Source organism: Carassius gibelio, chromosome B20 (genome assembly GCF_023724105.1).
Source record: "Carassius gibelio isolate Cgi1373 ecotype wild population from Czech Republic chromosome B20, carGib1.2-hapl.c, whole genome shotgun sequence".
Taxonomy (NCBI): domain Eukaryota; kingdom Metazoa; phylum Chordata; class Actinopteri; order Cypriniformes; family Cyprinidae; genus Carassius; species Carassius gibelio.
Window position 1 is genome coordinate 8,354,716 of NC_068415.1, and position 21,317 is coordinate 8,376,032.

At 34.5% G+C, this 21,317-nt stretch overlaps 1 protein-coding gene across 2 annotated transcripts; it reads right to left on the reverse strand.

Annotated features, from left to right (window-relative positions):
* Positions 1 to 1,965: 1,965 nt before the first annotated feature.
* LOC127983399 (opsin-5) lies at positions 1,966 to 14,934 on the reverse strand. Of its 2 annotated transcripts, XM_052585577.1 has the most exons (8): positions 14,578 to 14,934; positions 12,113 to 12,184; positions 11,837 to 11,988; positions 8,855 to 8,974; positions 6,385 to 6,555; positions 5,964 to 6,298; positions 5,640 to 5,884; positions 1,966 to 4,674 (listed from the first exon to the last, which is right to left on the reverse strand). In XM_052585577.1, exons 3-8 carry the CDS (start codon positions 11,955 to 11,957, stop codon positions 4,611 to 4,613), a joined length of 1,056 nt encoding a protein of 351 aa, XP_052441537.1. In that variant the 5' UTR covers positions 11,958 to 11,988; positions 12,113 to 12,184; positions 14,578 to 14,934; the 3' UTR covers positions 1,966 to 4,610. The 2 variants fall into 2 exon arrangements, with proteins under 2 accessions (XP_052441537.1, XP_052441538.1); XM_052585578.1 differs by lacking the exon at positions 12,113 to 12,184.
* Positions 14,935 to 21,317: the final 6,383 nt, after the last annotated feature.

Here is a 21,317-nt window from a genome sequence, read left to right on the forward strand (position 1 = left end):
GAGAGGGTAAGTCCAGAGATAAACTCAAACACATGCTAAGAGACATGAGAGGACAGACAGACAGATAGATCTTCTCTCTCCACCCCACATGTCTCCAAGCCTCTCTGCTATGTTTGGGAGGTATATTTCATGTTTACTGTTTCTGTCTGAATTGGGATTTAGAAAGTTGAAAGTACACTTCTATGTTATTTTTATTTTCTAAAAAAATATGTATACAATGACTAATACAGTTAGTAACAAAAACTGAAAAAGTGAGGCGCAGTGCTTGAAATCACTTGAAATCAGCCGTGATTAAACAGTACTGTGGCCTCAAGGACCATATAGAAGTTCTCTCTCTCTCTCTCTCTCTCTCTCTCGCTCTCTCTCTCGCTCTCTCTCTCTAAATATGTAAATTAATGTCCCAGTCACATTTTCTTGGTTAAATCATTATCATTTTACTATCAGAAAAAGAAAGCAAAAATAATTATATTTAATATTTTTATATTTACAATATTATATTAATTAAAGCCTATTTATTCATCAGGTTAGTGTTTTTAAGCATTTTATATTCATTCCAAAATTATAACTCAAGGCAGTAACAATTTAAACAATAATTAGGGTTAGAGTACCAGGGTGCATGCTTGTGATTTCCTCTACTCATAAACAAGTGTCAGCAGCATCACACGCATGTGTCGTGATACTCTCATAAATGGGTGACACTGAGGAGATGAAATCTGTTCACAGATGCAGACACCATCTTGGAATGGTCAACTTGACGTCATTCACCGTACTGTAGGTTCTCACTGAGCCGTTGATCCGTTCTGTGCAGGTTTGTGCCATTTTTCTAATTTTAATAATTACTATGGTGAATGATATGAATGAAGGTGTTTTTGGTGCAAAACAATTGAGCGTATGTAACAGTGAAATTTTGACACTCAGTTGTTTTGCAACAAAAACACCTTCATACAATGACTTATAGCTTCAGAAACGAGTGCCAAAGTTTTTACGCATTTGCTGAGTAAATTCCTCCATGTGCATCATTAAAGTCATGTGATGGCAAAACCTGACTTAATAAAATAATCAACAGTGACATGATTTTTAAAATATAGCTTATGCTAAGAAATATACTTAGACTATAAACATGCGCCGCTACTTGAATCGAATCTATTGTATTATTGCATTGTACAAATGAACTGCCATGCAAAAAGTTTAATGTCTACATGCTTTAGGAAGGGGCATGCCGTTGTACCAAGAGTGAGTAAAAAATGACTGCAACTGTATAGGAGTTTTAAGCTAATTGTGTTTCCCATCAGGTCGTGAGAACGGTCCATTTGACTGTCACAGGGAGGTGAATATGTGCTCGTTCATGAGTAAGCAGCTGTGAGCACATCAGCTCAGCGTGTCTGTTGTGTCGAGCTCATTCTCCCAGTTCTCAGCCCATTCTCTGCCTCCTCTGGAATCACAAATTCACGGTGTGTGTGGAGTTTATACCACACACATCATATTGCAACCCCGCTGAGATCATGGTCCTATCAACGGAACTGACGAATGAAAAAAAAATTAACAATAAATGCCCTAAAATGTGTGTATTTGTTTTATTTAAACTGATTGATGTTATTTGCCATTCTAATATTGTGGAATCCTAACTAGCTAGACGTTAATTACAAAAAGAAAGAAAAAAGTCAATTTTCTAATTTCAGTTACTGGCGACTACTGATTGCTTCGAATTAATAAGTGGCTTAATGTCACCAATTTCTGCACTCCTTATTTTATTTTTTGCTGTTTTTAAAATACCTTGCCATAAGTTCATTGAAACATTTCCTCCCTGTTGGGTTGCTAACCCTTGGCATTGTCTTTCAATGCTTTCTTGTCAAACAGCCTATACTTTATTTGACAGGAAATTCTAACAATGTGACATTTTTCTTTCTTTCTTCTTTTACCATTTCTTAACTTGCAATATTTTTCCTTCCCAATGCACACAAAAACTCCTTTTAAATAAACTTTATTCAATGTTTTGATCATTATTGTAGATAGATACACTGACATTACATTTTCTGATGACACACAAATGAATTTGTCAGCCAACTATCCTTTGTCAACTGTTGAAAGTGAATTTTTAAGTTATAGCAATTGTAGTTCCAAAACGCAAACTGATGAGAAGAATAAGCAAATTTCTACTAATAAAGTAACATACATAATCAACTGATAACATCATACAATAATCAACTGATAACAACATTTTCGGGTTTACAGTTAAATGTAGTACCAACACTGTAACAGAGAAATGTTCCAGCCTGTGGAATTTAAACATTAAAACCCTGTTTACCACATTTCTTATTACCTTAGAAGTAAAACTCTACCATAGTGAGGTTAAAAAATAATGTTAATGAGAACATGATGATAATGGATCAGCCGGTATGATTTCTGCACTTGCACAGAAGATAGCAAAATACTGAATGTCTTACAGTACTGTATATTATCATATTCTGTAATATAGATTGAACTATTTCAGTCTACACTGAATTTTGTCATGTAATCAAGGTCCTGTATTAAATTTCACTTAATGTAACTATGATGAAGAGATTACTATTTATGCCAAGACATCTGCTGGAGACAAAAATGCCAAAAATGTCCTCAGGGCCGGATACAGTGTATATCAACTGACTAATGCAAAGTTGAATGCACCAGAACAATGATTTGTTACTTGTGACAGGCTTTATTGCAATAGCAGAATTCTAAAAATAGTATAGAAGATGCATTGTGCCTCTCGTTTGTGAAATATGCAAATCTTTGGTAGTCTTCAATCTGCCAGTTTTATTTGCCTCCCAGATCACCACTTAGCTCTAGAACACTTAAGATGTCCCATTTAACATCAATTCACACGGCAATGCATTTTTCTGGTTGGTTCTAAGTGCTTCCCTTGATCATTAGTCAAAACCTACAGGTTTGATAATAAAGCCAAATATTATTTATAGTAGAATAGTCTATTCTTTCATTTAATGGCGATTTCTTCTTCAAACGTTTTTTGTAAGGTTTATCAGCCTTATTCATTGACAAACCTGTCAGATCTGATTGAGAAGGAACTTGTATCCTATCTACCTAGAGGAAACATCATAGGCAACATTACCTTTGGATTCGTTATATTTTCCACTTCAGGTTCAATTTACTAATAGAGTGGGGAATCTCTGGCCATTCAAACCGGAACCCAACAGGGTCAAACCATGCATTTGCAAATTCAGCTTTATTCAAGCCTTTATTGATGAGAGCAGACTAACAAAGCTGCTCATTTAAAACCTTTGTAAACAATTATCTAATATACAATACATAAAAATGTCATTTCTCTCACTGAAAAATATTTGTCTTAATGTACTCAGTCATGGTTAAAAGCTTTTCAAATTGTTGTTAACTTATTCAAAGGGCTAAAAAATTACTCTGGACTAAATACTTTGCCTTCCAAGAATAGATATTTTTGCTTTTGTTTATTTAGTTTTTATCACTAAACAGTGTGTTTTACAGTGTATTCAAGTGTTTTTTAAATACATAAACGTTTATTGAGTGCACTTTGCAAAATTTAAATAAAATAAATACAATTTAATTTTGATAATATGTCTACTGCATAACCAAACCTCCAGAAACAGAAATATTTCTGCTTGCCATTAAGGTTAAATAGTGATCTGCATCAAAATAAGTGTAAACTATTTCACATTTAATAACAATTAGCTATCATTGTGCTAACATTTTGTTTTGAGTATTTACAAGCTTCTATCTAATCAGTCATCATTATACAGTGAACGTTCATTTTGGCCCTTTAAGTTTTTTGTAAACCAAGCTTGCTTCATTATTAACTGTTAGAACTTCTATTATTGTCCAACTTCCACAGAACGTTTATAATATTTGTGGAAAACATTTAACCACACTAGTACCTGTAAACAACTTATGTTCACCAACTGTTCACTTTCTTTTAACCTTAGGGGCTTCCTGCAGCTTGATAACATGCAAAAGGTTACTATATAAAAAGAATGTTAAAATGAGTTAAATGATTAAAAATAAAACAAAGAAAACACAGAAATTCTAAAGACCATGAACTGAATCTTTGGAGGACACATTTCAATGTAAAATTTCTGATGTAATTATCATTGCACATGCCCCAAAACTATCGTGCCACATCTCTTATAATAATGTAAAAGAAATTCAGTGGTCTGAATCAGTGCATCATAGTCCATTCAATCTGATAAAAAAAATATATAATTATGCACATATGTTGTCTGTACGGTATATATCTATATCTATATATTGTTGTTTATCTGTGACCATGCTCTTGTACAGATGTGATCGTGACCGGTTTCAGTTAGCAACAATAGACAGAACACAGACTTGTTGAAAAGTGAAGCCACTTTAGAGTTCAAGCATTGTGGTTCTGAGAAGGCTGGAATACAATAAAACATAAAAAACAAAACTGAATCCTATTTACCACTTATTTTTTTTATACGCACACAGATCAACTTAAGAGATGTGTTTGCAGATTATGTGACGTTGACGGCGGTAGGAAATGTCCTGTTGATGTCTTAATTGCACAATAATAAATTGCCCAGTGTCCTATCACAGGCCCATTGTGAGTTCCTGTCATTTCCTCATATCTCAATTGGAACTTCATTGGCTGCTCTCTGTTTCAGGGAGGCAGAGATGGAGTAGAACCTGGGAAAAACAAGACAGCTACATTCAATAGTCTTCAGTCAATCGGTTGTTTTTTGTTACGTTTATCCTAATCCAGTCATACTAGGTTTTATGTCAACAATCTTTCCAATAAACATTCAAAAAAATAGGCAATCCTACTTTACAGTGTCCAAGCTTGTTAATGCAGAATGACAATGAACATGTAAACGCATCACATTCTTGCTGCATGCTAATAACTTATAAGGACAGATGTTTTTGCATTCAGAAAACAGAATTCCCATTTTTTAAAGAGCTCTGCAAACCAAATTTGTAAAACAACTTCTATAATATTAAAATATCAGCAATATGTTGCTTAAATGCAAAAAAATGAAATTGAAATATTTCATAAGGCTAACAAGGGCCAAGCTAACCAGCTAAAACTTGATGAATGCATCTCGACACAGGTATCTCTTTTTAAGTGAGTTAAAGGCAGTGTCTTATAACACTAATGGAACAAGACAAAGAGCGAGATGCGGCATAGCAACAAAAAACATCCACCCACAGTAGTATATGCATTTGCATATTGCGCTTGATTCATAATATAATGACCTAGTACAGAGGAATAATTGATGAATATTAATATAGATTTACCAACCCAAATATATCATGTCCTAAATAAAAGTATTTTAAAGGAATATGATATAATATATGGTGAACATGTGCTGTAATGTTACATTTCTCTCAATCTGTTCAGGTGAATAAACAAATCTTGGTTCTAGGATGTAGATATATAAAAATGTGATCAGAAGCCATTCATTCATCCCACATTCCTCTAGAATTTGAGCAGTAAGTTAGGTTAAGTCGTTTGGCAAGTATGTTAACCCATACTCGGAATTGGTGCTCTGCATTTAACCCATCCAAGTGCAATTGGGGGTTCAGTGCCTTGCTCAAGGGCACTTCTTCAGCCATGGGTATTGAGCGTGGAAGAGCGCTAACGTTGCACATACCTTGAAGCCCTGTAGTGCTTCTTTTTCCTCCAAGCTTGAAAGCAGGAAGCTTTTGCACAGTTCTTCTTACAGTCAATGACCTGATATATGATTGGATTGTACATAGCAGCGGACTTGGCCAGCAAAGTTGGCACAACAGAGGCTGGGATAGGCACTGAATCAGGCTCTCCAAAAGCAGACACCACTGATACCACAGCATAAGGGATCCAAGCTATTAAAAACCCTGCGCAGATCAACATCGCCACCTGGAGGATGCAAAAGGAACCATGTAAAAAATGACATGGCATTTCCACATAGCATTTCTGCTTATTAAAATGCACAAACCTTAGTCAACTTCATCTCCAGGCTGTGGTTGTTCTTATTCCGTGTGTCGAAATGAGAGACTTCTTTGGCTGACGATTTGACCTTGAAGATGATCATGACATAGGAGAAGACGATGATGCCAGTGGGGAAGATGAGACAGAAGAAGAGCATGCACATAACAAAGCTCTGGCCAGACACCGAGGCCTGGGCCAGCCACCAGTCCAGCGTGCAGGAGGTGCCAAACGGCTCAGGTGCGTAGTTGCCCCAACCCAACAATGGCATGGTGGCCCAGAAGGCAGCATAGATCCATGTAAAAACCAGACAGAGAAAGGCATGACGCCTTTTGAACCATGTACCTGATTGGCAGAGTGAACTGATGTTAGTAAAGCTATGACAGACAGACAAATAGAAACAGAATGAGAGACAGAAAAAATATATTTACCATATTTTAAATGACAGATCTTCAAGTAGCGGTCAAAGCTGACAATGGTCATCGTAATGAGACTTCCGCATCCGAAGAAAAAGCCGGCCCAGCCGTAGTAGCAACAACCCTGCCAGCCAAACAGCCAGCGATGGGCAAAACTAGACACTATGAAGAATGGCTTTCCAGTGACTGACAAAACATACAAAAAGAACTTGATGTTAAACAAGCCATAAAAAAAAAATTCAGAAGCAGCTATTACTGACAAAAGAATACTTTTGTTTTTCAGTGAGCTCCACAGAGGGCAATAAGAGCACTGCAAAAGTATGAACTGCAAACTATGATGTTATGAATCGAGAAAAAAAAAACATCTTTATCATTCCAAACGGCTCTTTTTCAGTAGATTTTATACCTTTTAATATAATTAATATCTTTGATTACTGTTTGTATCTAAAACCACCTAAATTTACATTTTTTTGAAATATGATGCAGATTCTCATTAATACTCTCTGTAAACATAAATTACATATAGACTGTAAATGTGATGCACTAGAGTAGTCTTCCATGTGCGTGACTCATGGGAAACCTCTTGATTTTTATCTATCGTTTAAAAGGTTTAGAAGTCTTTTTCAATGACAATGGAAAAACAGTATTACTCAGATTGTTTGATCAAATCCTGTGATTCTGGGGTAGGACTGTCGACTGACCATTGCAGACAGAGAGAAACTTGTTTGGGAAACTTATTTTTAAAACAGTCATTATTTTTGTCAGATAATTACACTCCCCACCTTTAATTAACCGGAATGAACTTTATGAGCTACGTGGTAGGTAGTTTGTTCTGCAAATCTCAGAAAGTGAGTGTTTAATGATGATGGCGACTAAACAGATTAAAATAATAATTCCTTACATTTATATAGCGCTTTTCTAGGCACTCAAAGCGCTTTACATAGTCAAGGGGTATCTCCTCATCCACCACCAGTGTGCAGCATCCACCTGGATGATGCGACGGCAGCCATATTTCGCCAGAACGCCCACCACACACCAGCTTACTGGTGGAGAGGACATTATACAGATTATGCACTTTACAATAACAGTACATGAATAATCATGCACTAACACCTAAATGAAATTTTGATTTAATAATGAACTAATGATGAGTTAAGGCATATGCTAATCAAGAACTGACATTACCTACTACACCATGAGTTATATGGATTCATGTGTGTAATAAACGTGTACTAACATGTATTCGAGGTGGTCATTAATCACACATGAATTCATGTAACTGTGCTTGATTAAAGTTATTTGATTAGTCCATGCCATAATCATCATTAATTCATGGCTTGAATTTAGAAATTAGTATATGATTATACATGTACTGTTATTGTAAAGTGTTACGAAAAATTAGCTATTTAAATGAAAACTGAGTTGTAATAAGCATGCAATCTTTTAAGTTTAAGAAATGCTGGTTTATTATCAGGGATATGAGGAAGCGACACTAAACATCCACTAGGTGGGGCTAGAGTACAATTATGAATAAAAAAAAATTTGAACGAGATGAAATGTTTATTATGAACAAGGAACAAAGGCCAGAACATTTGATTCAGACAGTGGTTCATTTTCACTGCGGTACAAGCCCCAGTGAAGTACCTCTATGCACCATTAAAATGTTCTTAGAAATGTGTCAAATGATTGAGATTATAGTTGATCAATTTGAAAATAATTTATCCCCTGCCAATATTTCAGCAATCATGTCAAGTGTGTTTTTTATGAGCTGTTTAGAGCCAGAACTAACAATACCGAATTTGTGAACGAAACATGCTATAATCAATAACCTTAAGCACTTTATGATTATGTATTAAAACTAGCCCAGCCTTTACTTTATATAGTTACATGAAGGCAACAGTAAACTCTTGGAAACTTTACATGCCCACATCATATTACTTAATGTATGTTTAATATAGATATTATTAATTGTATAATACTGAAAGCTATCATAAAATATGAACTGTTTGCTGTAGAAATAAATTCAGATTTAAACAAAGAGTATTTAAAAAGGATTTCCTGTTGGTATTTATGTGAAAATGGAATCACTAGAGTAAACTGAAGGAAAAGGGAGTTGTTATATTTTTCAGGTGTTAATCAAGGCATTAAATAGATTTTTTGTTCATTTGTGTAAACTTGTGTCTTAAAAATCTGTGCGTGATTTACAATAACAGGAAATAAATCAATAAGGACAGTGACAAGTATCATAAAAGAGGCAGCACTGAATAACCTTGGCTGATTTACTGTCACACTCTCCACTCGGAACATAATGCCCAAAGCCCAATACAAGCTGTACAAAACATGTGAAAGCTTTATGTATGTCAAACACTCACAAAGGCAGAAAATCCTATAAACAACAAAGAGATCCTTTCAGTTACGTAATACATTCAATTTTTGAAAAGCACATCTGACGGATGAAAACAGTATTTCAGTCTTTCAGTCTCACCCGATATGCCAAAGTCGAACACCGCAAGATTCAGCGTCATGAACTCTGGTGGCTTTAACTTGCCCTTCCGTTTGATGGTTGTGTATATGACATAACCATTTCCAGTGGATGACAAGATACCTGTAAAAACATAAGACAAACTGCAATACTGCGTGTTTGCTCACAAATATGTAACTGCACACACGATACATAACATCTGGGTGGAGGGGGAATCCCCAAAAAAAGACATTACCTTTTTAAACAGTAAACACATCTAAAAATGATGTGCAGATGGGATGGTATTATTAAAATACCAGAAAAAAAGTAAGTATTGGACCTTAGAAAAGGCTTTTTTTTAATTATTATTTCTGTTATATGGAGTCCTTTGCATCAGTTTGAGAAGCATGTGATTAATGCTTGTGTATTTGTTGAAATACAATGACTGCATATTAAGGCCCCTGTGGTATACCAGTTATTTTTCAGAGAACTAATAGGAGTCAAAGGTTACTGGTTATTCTGTTTCACAGTGAAAGGGTGAAAAAAGGTCACTATAATAAAAGAGCAGTGTGATAATTATTCATTTCTGGTTACAGCCTCATACATTCAAATGAAACGACGCTCCCATTAATGTTAGTTTGTCTTTTCAGAGTTTTTTTAACTAGATGACCACTTATGTGCCTGCTAAAATTTGTCCAAAAAAAGAGCTTTCACAAAATTGTATTAAATAAAACATCTATCACTCAAAATCTTATGTTCAATTGATAATGTCCAAGGCCTCTTTATGAAAAAGACATTTCCAATGCAGAGGTCAGTGAGTGCCACATACAGTAATTTCACTTCTTGTCCTTTGTGTCAGCTGACTGATGCAACTTTGCAGTGAAGACAGTTTCCTTCATGTGACTATTCAATGAACTCTTTCAATGTCCTTTAGTCTGCTGTTCTCATATGATCTAGAATCAATGTGCATGGATCACGCACATTAACATCCCTAACAGATACATTGTTTCAACAGTTATTACTCTTAAAGGGACAGCCCATCCATAAATGACAATACTATCATGCTGTCTAGAAAGTTACCTACCAAATGTTTTGAACTGAAACCTGTTCATCACTGGCATTTGCCGAAGTGTATGCATTACTGAGAGTATATGTCTACTGCAACAGCTTCTGACCGATCTCATGTTTCAAATGGAGGAGAACAGACTGTGAAATACAACAAGGAAGAACTATTGATTCAGTCTTTCCCCTGAAACACACACATCTTTCAGGTCAAAGAATTACATTGAAAATGGGCGAAGGTAAATACCTTAATTTAAAAAAAGGGTTGCATCATCTTTCACAGAACAGCTTTAATACCATGGTTATTGATGGATGACTGGGCTATAAATGATGTTGTACTGAACAAAAAAAAAAGGATTTTCAAATTACACTTTTCAAAAGCGTACTGCACAAAAGACAGACATACATTGGCAAGCATTATCAAATTAATTTTTTCAATAGTGTATTTCGTAAAAGACATGCAGTTGCAAAACATCGGAATTATTTCTAATAACTATAAAGATTGGACATAGCAATCATTCTCTTGGAGAGGTTATGTCAGTTTTAGAAATGTTTATTCTGGTTTAGAGATAAATTCATGAAGAGTAAAAAAAACATTAAAAAAAAACATACAAGGATTCCATAAAGCATTTTTTTAATTCACAAAGGATTAAAAAGTCCAAAAAGAATATGTCACCTTTTATCTTTTTTGCCATTTCACGAACTGTTATATGATTTATTATTACTACTATTTTATTTATTTATTTATTTATTTATTTATTATTTAAACATAATTTTTTTTTCCTGAACAGCCAATAACAATACACCCCTACAATAATGTTCAATTATTTTTTTTTTTTGGCAAACAATACTTGTATATGTACCTACAGAGAAACTGACATTCAAAAATAAACCCACCAACAAAACCACTGAATGTAGTAAAACAAAATTCACCAACCAGGATCTCCCCTGTATGTAGCATGTAAAATGCACTAAGTGACACTGCTCAAAAAAAACTTCATAGTTTTTTCGATTTAGAAGGAATCAAATACATGTTGGTTATTGTACCTGTAGGCATTCATTGTGTCAGTACAGTCACTGAAAAATCTCTGTAATGTGCTTATATAATTTATATGTACACAGGCTACTACTGTTGGTCAATACAATAATATATAAACGCTAGACATGTGCTTTGATTTTTAATAACCTCAGAGTATGCTCACACTAGACAAACAAGACAAATAAGCTGAAAGAGGAATATATGGCATTTTCCAAGATACATTTTTAAAATGCATAACAACATACAACATACACTGTGAAATAAATATGTATGCTAGGTGTGCATTCTTCCGATAATGAATTCAGCAGACCAATATAATGGACTTCCTAGACAAAATTTGCCAATGATGAATATTTGAGAGTCAAAGATAAGGTTTTCAATAAAATGACAAAAGTAATTTGGTGTCTTACGGTCTTATGAAATCTATAAATGTATTAACAAAACATTGAGAATCTTTTTTCCTTTTGCCAGTAGTACACAACATACACATGATGGTGCACACATATTTATTTAAAACAAACCCATTGAATCCATATTCTGCTGTGTAACAGTTCTTGGTTGGGCTTTATTCACAATGAACAATCAGGGTTTGAACCCATTGTTTTTAACATGACGTTAAAAATAAGCCAAGGCTGTTATATGTTTAGGCAAGATTAAGTAATGCAATAAATCTGAATATCTGATTTAGTCATTACTGGTGACTAAAATATAATTAAAATTTCAGTATGTTAAATTCACAAGACAAACTCCTTGAAATCATCAAGAAATAAGTACAATTACTAAAATCCAGACATTCTGCTGTGACCTAAATACATATTCGAATTCAAATTGTTCTTAAATTATTATTTCTGATCTTATCCAAGACAGTTCACACGTTCACACGGACAGCGACCTTGTGCACTTACCGATGATAAGGATGTAGAACGCCGCCACTATGTCTGCCTCCCTGGACAGCTTGGAAGCAAAGGGATCTCCTTGAAGAAGGTAATGTGGGACATAGCCCGAAGAGATGGTCTCATTCTCCATTAGGGCCTTATTGAGGAGGGTGATTCCTTTCCTGCAGAATAAACAGGAAAAAAATTAAAAACAAAAAAATGAAAATACTACCGAATAATATTTGAACTCAGTTTGAGATATAAGCTGAAGGGGAGCCATATCCAACAGCTTTACAATTCAATAACCTTCTGCCAATCTTCTGAGGCTCCAGATTAAGCTCTTATCGGCTACTGTACATGAAGACCCTCCCTTCATATCTGTAAACAATACATACTGAGTCATTAAGTGCATGCATTCCCATGAAAAATGTTCATATTAGCCGCATGAAGATACAAAATAAACATTTATCACTGCCCCTCACAAAACAGATGCATTTGAGACAGTGGTGAAAAATGGCATAGGAATAAGACATGATTTAGACTTGCTAGCCGTGTAATTTCTCAGCAAATCCTCTCAGCAGAAGAGCAATTTCCAAGGTTTAATGATAGGTCTTCTATGTGCAATTTAGCACTATGTCAGGCAGATCTCTTGCTATCATCGATAAGATCTATATATATTTACAGAGATTTTACTGGCATTACTGTAACTGATGCTTGTCCAAAATGATCACCATTATCGACTTAGCGAAATCTTCCCTTTACATTTTGTCAGTCCTTTCAAGACATTAATTACACATAGTTCTGGAACAAATACGATGTGATTTTGTGTGATTTTTGCACCTACCTCTATCTGTCCTATTTATACCTTTCCAGTGTCAATCACAGTAAATCACAAAAGGTTGCTAATTACTGTAACAGCACGGGTTTTCTTTATACACACCAAACACACACACATTCTTTCATTTGACAGTTCCAAATCAAATGATCAAAATGAAATAAATCACAGAACAGAAAGGTGATACTGCAGAAATCCGGGCCCTCAAGCAATATCAGATAAAACCACTTATCTAGATGGACTTATCTATAAAGACGATATTTAGATATTGGCATATCGTTTGATTTGGTATTTTGAGGTTTGCAGGAAACTTGCAGTCTACTGTTAATCAGTACATTTATTTATTGATTTAATCATTTAGACTACGAATGTGCCTATAAACTGCTTATTGGCAGTCCTTGAGGATTATTGAATTTATGCATTTATTTATTTGACATTTAAAAAAAATATTAAATCTGGGAATAAAGCAATTTAGTCAGTTTTAGTCTGAAGCACGTTCAGCAGAACAGATTACTAATGCAACAGACATACTTCACTATAATTGCTTCCCATTAAAGTAAAGTTACATTTGATTTCCTAGCCATGCCACATTGTTGTTTTGTAAGTCCATTATTTGTCTCCACTATCACCCAAAAAAGTGAGGTCATGTCAAAAGAATGCTATTACTTGGCAGAATTATTACTTAGAACGTCCTGTCAAACACATCAAAACAAACCTTTCTACAGCCGAAGACAATCATTTATCTAAAACCAATTGAAACTAGAGCTAAAATGAACACAGTATTGAGGTTCCTATCAGCATTGTAAGTCACTTAAAAGCTTATAGTGGATTTATGGAGAAAAACAAAAACAGTAGGCTTAACTTAATGAGCATTCACTACACTCTCTGGTGACATGCAGCTTTTGCAATCATCTTCCATGAGATCAGAGTTGATGTTGCATCTGTGCTTCAGTTAAAGCCCCTTGCTGCTGCAAACTCATGTCAGGAAATGTGTGAGGTTACTAAACAGTGAATCCCCTTCCTCCAAATACATTTCCTAAATAATGAAATCTCAACAAAAAATAGACTCAAGTTCTAAGAGATTACCACTTGATTTATGCAATACTCATTTCAAAGCTGTCACATGAGAAGCCATTTTTTGAGTTAAATTATATATATAAAAAAATAATCTAATGTGCAATGGCCTCTTAGAGCTAACAAGAAAAATGTGACTTGCTATAAAAGCACTGAAGAATAACCGTTCTTTTGTTGGAGGAATCAGAGTGGGTTGCTATAAAAGTGCACATCTGTCTGATGTATTTGTTGGATGTTCATTTATTCAATTCTGTTAAAACAAACATGCAGAATCACAAGTTGTTAAAAACTTAGAAGTCGATTACTTTACTGTATTAAATGTTATAACATTTCTGAATGATAATTAATATCCTCAGTAGATGATGCTAAATCCTGCACCCACTTCTGGTATGTGTTGAAATCTAAACGATTTATTTCCCTATGGCAATGTTATTCTCCTAAAACTTAAAAACAAACCACCAATTTTGCACTAACAAACGCAGACTAGCCCTGAAAAACTGTCTGTATCTGTCAGTTGCAATGATGTAGGCTACTGAGCATCTTGAAACAGAGTAGCTATAATTCATTTGAAAATGCAACGAACAAAAAACAGTATTGAAGCAAGACATTGAACAGGACAGTATTCATTTGAATAAAAAAAAATCATACAATCATTAAAGTTTAAACAACAATGCAATAAAGGCTTCATTTGAACACTGTTAATTTTAAGCATTCCGTTTATGATTGAGTTATCATAGAAAAAGCTAACGTTATATGATCGTAAAAAAAAAAAAAAAAAAAACACAAAAAAAAAAAAAAACACAAAAAAGGACGCAACAAGTGCACGCAACACAATAATGTTTCCCGAAAATCAAACGCTTACCTTGCTATGACTCTTCAAACATCACGATGATTTGAGCACTTTTCTCTCGACTGGAAATTATCCTAAAATTGAGTCGATAACTTATATTTCTCCATAATCCACCTTTGTATATCACAAGCTGTCTTGTTTTCTTCTGCTACTGAACGCCTCAGTTGAGGGGCTGACGGTCTGACTATTCTCTTTCTGAAGATAATGATAGTCGATGTTCAGCAAGGTCCTTCACAGCTAAACTAGCAAAAGTAATAAGCGGTTATTTACAAGAAAGTAGAGCTCAGTTTATTACGAAAATGCCGCTGGTCACAGACAGTAAGCGGCGACAGAATTCCATTCAGTTCTCAGTTCAATCCACTATTGGCAGTTCATATGTAGCACTGACAGCTCTATTTTGTAAAGCCACGCCCCCCATGTGATAGACCTGTCAATCATGCAATCATGTGTTTACATAAGTATGTAATTCACACGGATGCACAGCAATGTCTAACACTTTTCAGTGTCAGAGTAAATCATAATGTCACAATATGCAAACAATAGCTGCAAAAATAAAATAATTACATATTAAGTTGATTTTGAAAATAAAAAATAGCACAAAATAATAATGTACATTGGATTTAAATATATATATATATATATATATATATATATATATATATATATATATATATATATATATATATATATATATATATATATATATATATATATATATATTTAATCTTTAAAACTCCAATGATGGGAACTCTTCTTATCCCCAATGCAAAAAAAAGAAAGAAAGAAAGAAAGAAAGAAAGAAAGAAAGAAAGAAAGAAAGAAAGAAAGAAAGAAAGAAAGAAAGAAAGAAAGAAAGAAAGAAAGAAAGAAAAAAGCATAATACTAAACACAAATATTTTCAAAACACATAAAGCAATTCTGACCTGTGCTCTCTACATTCAGTCTAATGCAAAGCATGCTGGGAATCCTATATCAGGCCTGCGTTTAGTAACATGAAATTGGATTTTGATTTGAAGCAAGTGGATTAAAGCGATATTCCACCACAAAATGACAATTTTGTCATTAATCACTTACCTCCATGTTGTTCCAAACCTGTAAAAGCTTTGTTCATCTTCGGAACTAATTTTAAGATATATGGGATGAAAACCGGGTGGCTTGTGACTGCCCCATTGACTCCCAAGTAAAATAGGGTAATTTACAATGGCTGCATTTTCATTTTTAAAACATTCATTGTCATAAAGGTTTCATGTCAGTCTAACTGCTGAAGAAATGGAAACTACATTTGGCTGCACACTATGATGCATTTTTCTATACTCAAGGGATGCAGGGCACAAATGCTGTCTCCCTGTTATTTATGCAAGCACTGGTCATTTGCCGTATTTCCTATTTTAGTTAAATTTAAAACAAATTCACACAACCTTTGCTCCTTGTCTTTGTTCAGCCAAAAATTATTTTAGAGCAAATCAAAACACTGTATTTTTCTTCCTTTTCCCTCAAGAATAACTGACATTTTCTATTTTTTATTTTCCATGCACAATGCTTAGGGTACAAGTGTTAGGAAAGGACTGAATAGTTTCAAGGATAGCTTTTTTAAATAAGCAAGGAGAGTATTTTAAATAATGAAAAGCTAAAATCACACATTTATGCTAATGCATGCACATATATAATAAATGTAATAATATATAAATAAAAATGTAGTTCCATTTAGGTTTGTGGTAATAATGGCCTTACATCTGGTTATGTAAATTGATTCAGTGGCTGCAGGTTGAAACGGTTTCTCTATGGCTTTGTTGGGCACGTGTGATTCATATCAATAATAATCAAATAGTGTTTGGTTTTGCAAGGGTGCCAGTGTTAGATGACAAGAGCAATGAGAAGGAAAGGATAAAGAGGGCAAAGATTAGAAAGACAGGATGCATCCATTATCAGAGAAAGATGTTGATACTCCCCTCTGCAGAGGTCTAACAATCATATGACTGATGGTTTTGATGATCTAGATGAAAATTCCTTGTCGCAGCTGGAATGCAAAACAGCTCAGTTCCTCTAATAAGTGTTCAAGTTCAACTTCAGAGAAATAACCTTCGCTCTGTTAGCAAAATGACACAATATTATGTCACAATATGTCCAGATGCTATAGGTGAAATCGAATTTAGTTTAGATAAAATATTACCATTTTGCATTATTTTCAAATGAGAGTTTTCCAAATGTTTTCAAAAGTCTGAACAATCAAAGTCTAAACACAAAGTTTCTTTCAGATTTAATATCTGATTACATCAGATTTGCATTTCTTATTGATTTAAGCATGTGTTTTAGCACATGTGCACAAAATTGTCTAGAGTTTGCACAATACAGTACTAAATACTGTATAAAGGGGCATTGGAGAAGAGTTGATTCTCACTGAATTTGGCAAATTTCTGCTAAGTTGGCAAATGGCTTGCCATTATTGCAAAGTGGTGGTCAATTTTCTTGAAAATTTCCAGAAACTTTTTATAATTTTGGGAAAGTAAAAAAAAAAATTATTGGTAAATTTCTGAAAAATGTTGTATTTTTTCGGAAACTTTTGGAAAGTTTTCAGAAATGTTCTGCCCCTTAGCAACCCTATTTGCCATTGTATTGAAATAGTCAATCAGTCAAGTTTGAAAGCATACAGTATATATTGTATGGAGTTTTTTCCCCAGCACAATCGCTACCATTTTTGAACAAGGGGAATTTCACAACCATAAACAGTAGCAGCTACAACAGTAAACTGTATAAATACATTTATATTTGTACAGTACATTCCATTTTAACTGAACATGATGGCTCACAAGATGACAAAAATACTTTAATTTTGGTGAAACTGGCAAAATCACTGACACATTTAAAGTTTTGTGTCAGTTACTAGATTTTGCAGACACGCAATAGAGTTTTGATGTTCCAGCAAACAGCAGTGACATTTGAATTTACGGTTTAGAGAATGTAAAGGCTGTTTTGAAAAAAAAAAAATGTGATTAAGCATGTTTGGATATCTTTTTGTAATCACTTCATAAATCTGAAAAAAACCTGAAATTAAAACCCTAAAACAACAACAAAAACATAAGTTTGCGTTACACTTTATGTTAAACTATAAAAACACATTGTTTGAAAAAGTATGTTAGTAAAATGAAATTTTTAGTTTTGTGCAACTTGTGTGAAAAAGTCACAGCCGGAGGACAAAGAGGACAAAGAGGACAGAGGACTGTATGAGCAGCAAGGTCCATTTGCACCTTTAATAGCAGCTTGAAGTGTTGGCAAAATATCAGAGAAATGCATTAGCAGATTCACACATATAGTATTTGGATATATCTGTAGCCAATGACAAATAAAAAGGCAGATTTAAGAGAGCTTAAATAGCATTTTCTCATCTGCTTCCACAAAAGGATGAAACTCACACAAAAAATTTATTTAAGAAGACTATTCAATCTTCAGTAAATAACTATATAAAGGCAATATTAAAAATAATTGAATTTACATATATATGTACTAGAAATACCCACTGCTCCGGATGTGTGTTCACTGCTGTGTGTGTGTGTGTGTGTGTGACTGCTGTGTGTGTGCACTTTTGATGGGTTAAATGTAGAGCACAAATTCTGAGTATGGGTCACCGTACTTGGCTGAATGTCACGTCACTTCAAATTGTAAATGGTTAGAATGACACATTTAGATGCATGATTCCATTTACTAAGATAAACTGCTATTCAACAGTGTACCTTCTGTGACTATTATAAATGATTTATTAAGCTATGAATTTCCAAAATTACTTCAATCTGGAGCTGAAGCACATTCAAAGACACATTCATTGCAGTGGTATTCAAAAGTCTGAAATTCAAGAAGCTTTTTTCCTGGTATTAAAAAAAAAAGATGGCTCACACGCAGAATTTTATTTATTTTTTTTACATTTTGGTGACACTGGCAAAATCAGACACAAAAGCCGTATCCGTACCGTATATTCTTCTTTCATATATTCTTTTTTTTTCGTGCTCCATCATGAGTTTACCAGAAACTGTTCCCATTTATGAGAAATTTTAATTCTTCCTATTTAAATGGTGCATTACCACACACCATAGATGTGAAAAAGGCCTCAAGAGAAACCATCGCTATGATTATTGCCACAACCAAAGAAAGGGGTGCACATTACAGCACAAATTAATGGCCACCATTGATAGTCACAAGTTTGGTTCAAGAAAGTCTTTCTAGGAAACAGCACAAAGCAACTCTATGAGAGTGCCAAGACTCGAGTTAATGAGATGTCAGCTGACTTACTAAATGAAGCAATTCTTTCACCAAGTTGTGGCAGCATCATTGCACTAAGATTTGACTCCTTAACACAAATTATTTTTTCTTAATTATTTGACATTTTCTAATAATGAAGAAATATATTTGGTAATTTGATTAAACTTTTTTTTATTATCAATAAGAAAGTGTCTGTACGCAAGCAATATAAACATTTAAAATCAAATTCTGTTCGTTACTGAGTGTTATCACATTTACCAGATTTTACCTTAAGAAAGTCTCAAATAAACAATTCAGCTTTTTAAAAATTAGACTAAATGCAAATATTCTATTTCTGTTTTTATTCTCTACTTGTTTTCTTTTATTATATAAAAACTAGACCCTCTAACATTAACATAATATATTCTCTATAATCTACTTTTAATAATAAAAATAATAATTTGACCCTATCTACTTTATTTCTTTTCTATCCACTTTTGATTCCTTCTATATGTGATTTAAAAACAAAAACAAACCCTTGCTATGTGTACTAGGCAGAGATGCTCACAAGTCTCTGAGCTAGAGTCCAAGTCAAGTCTCAAGTCTCTGAGCTAGAGTCCAAGTCAAGTCTCAAGTCTCTGAGCTAGAGTCCAAGTCAAGTCTCAAGTCTCTTTATTATATTAAGTCTCTGGTTATAATAAATGTTGCATCACGTACAGCGACCCATCCAAGCTGCTTAGAACACTGCATAGCTATATATAAGGAATTCAAAGCATGTAATATGTTATTATGACAACTCTATTTATTAGCATACAATATCAACTTTGATTTTGGTATATAATCAGTGTAAACAGGCTATTGCAACATGACAAAAACACCAAGAATGCTTTACTTTTAAGTTAATATCTGTATTTTGCATTTATAGATTCAGTAATGGCCTTCTGTCTGTCCTGGCTGTATAGCTGCACACCTCTTGTCTGGCTTAAGAATGAACAAAGCTACGCTGACTTATGTTATTCATACAATACCTACTCACAAATAAACATCAAAAACAAAGCCAGCTGCAATGAATTTCTGTGCAAAACAGCTTTTACTACAAACACTTCAACACAAGAACATTGTTATCACACAAGAACATTTTGATAGAGAACCAAAAATATTTAAAGTAGATAAAATTAGAATAAATAAAATGGAAATGTCTACATACTATTACTACTGTAAACTTTGCAAATAGGACATCAGCCCCTTCAAGTCAATGAACAATAACAAAGTGGGCTGCAATGAATATCTGTGCAAAATGTCATGGCTCCGCTCCTACCCAATGACAGAGGCACGCAGGTTTTTTTCCACTGGAGTACTAACGTGAAGGATGCATGCACAACTAATAACTAATATCATCACGCTATAAAGGGTTGGCCTGCGCTGGGTGCGCCCCCCCCCCCCCCCCCTATAACTGTTCTGTCTCGCGGAGGAGCTCATTTGTGTGCATCTGTGTGAAACACGCGCTCTGAAACACGCATAGGAAAAAAGAGCGACAGAAAGAACGGCTCCCCTCCAGCCGTGACTCGCCTCCCATCGTTCATGTTTATGAGCCGTTCAAAAGAATCGGTTCGTTCGCGAACGTCACAACTCTAACAGCGAGCTCATCTGACGTTTACGAAAAATTAACATTGTTCACGAGTCCAGGAGCTCGAGTCCGAGTCGAGTCTGAAGTCTTTCGAGGACGAGTCTCAAGTCGAGTCTGAAGTCACTGTTTGTGCGACTTAAGTCGCACTCGAGTCCGAGTCTCAAACTCGAGTCCCCATCTCTGGTACTAGGTTAGACTTGTCTGTTTCTTTTTGTCTGTGTTTAATGTCTGAGCTGTCAGAGTTTGTTTGCTTAATTGAATCACTGTTGTTGTCATTTTTTTTATTATTATCACTGCTTTGAAACTATTTGTACTGTATAAAGCATTTTATAAATACTTGACTTGGTTGAATGGCTGCAGCTATTTCAGACGGGTCATCTATAGTTGACCTGACAAGACAATCCTGATAACTGTCTGGCTTTGTTACATAAGATCAGTGGTGGATTGGGTTTATCTGTGGTAAAAACACAGCACTGAGTATAATCTGGAAGGGCATGCTCTCTCCTGGTGCTGCAGAGACTGACTGTTATGGAAATGTTAACTGGCTCTGATCAGCTCGGCAGATGGAAATGTGTGTCTTTCACAGCATGACTCTCAGCATGTTGAGATCTGTTTGGAGAGTTACCAATAGTTTCCTGCCATTCGTGACCTGTGTAAATACATAATTATGAAATCTCTATAAATGTCCTTTCTGATCTAATTTAATATGTCAATCAGGGAGCTAAAAGGCTATGTAAACATGACCTGCTCACATTAAGCTTAATGGATTTTGATTTGTAAGTCTAGTCAAGTGAAACGATGAATTGGCACCAACTGAGAGATTAATTCAGATATTTCAAGTTATTTTCAGTGTTTATTCAGTTAATTAAAGTTTAAAATAATAAAATGAAAATCA

What these genes read in the sequence shown, in the direction of transcription:
- LOC127983399 (XM_052585578.1), bottom strand. Translation starts at nt 11,957, where the DNA reads ATGGAGAATGAGACCATCTCTTCGGGCTATGTCCCACATTACCTTCTT. An exon ending in GTTCGACTTTGGCATATCGG is followed by an intron (nt 6,556 to 8,854) that starts GTGAGACTGAAA and finishes ATGTTTTGTCAG; the next exon opens with TCACTGGAAAGCCATTCTTC. An exon ending in TGGAGATGAAGTTGACTAAG is followed by an intron (nt 5,885 to 5,963) that starts GTTTGTGCATTT and finishes TGCATCCTCCAG; the next exon opens with GTGGCGATGTTGATCTGCGC.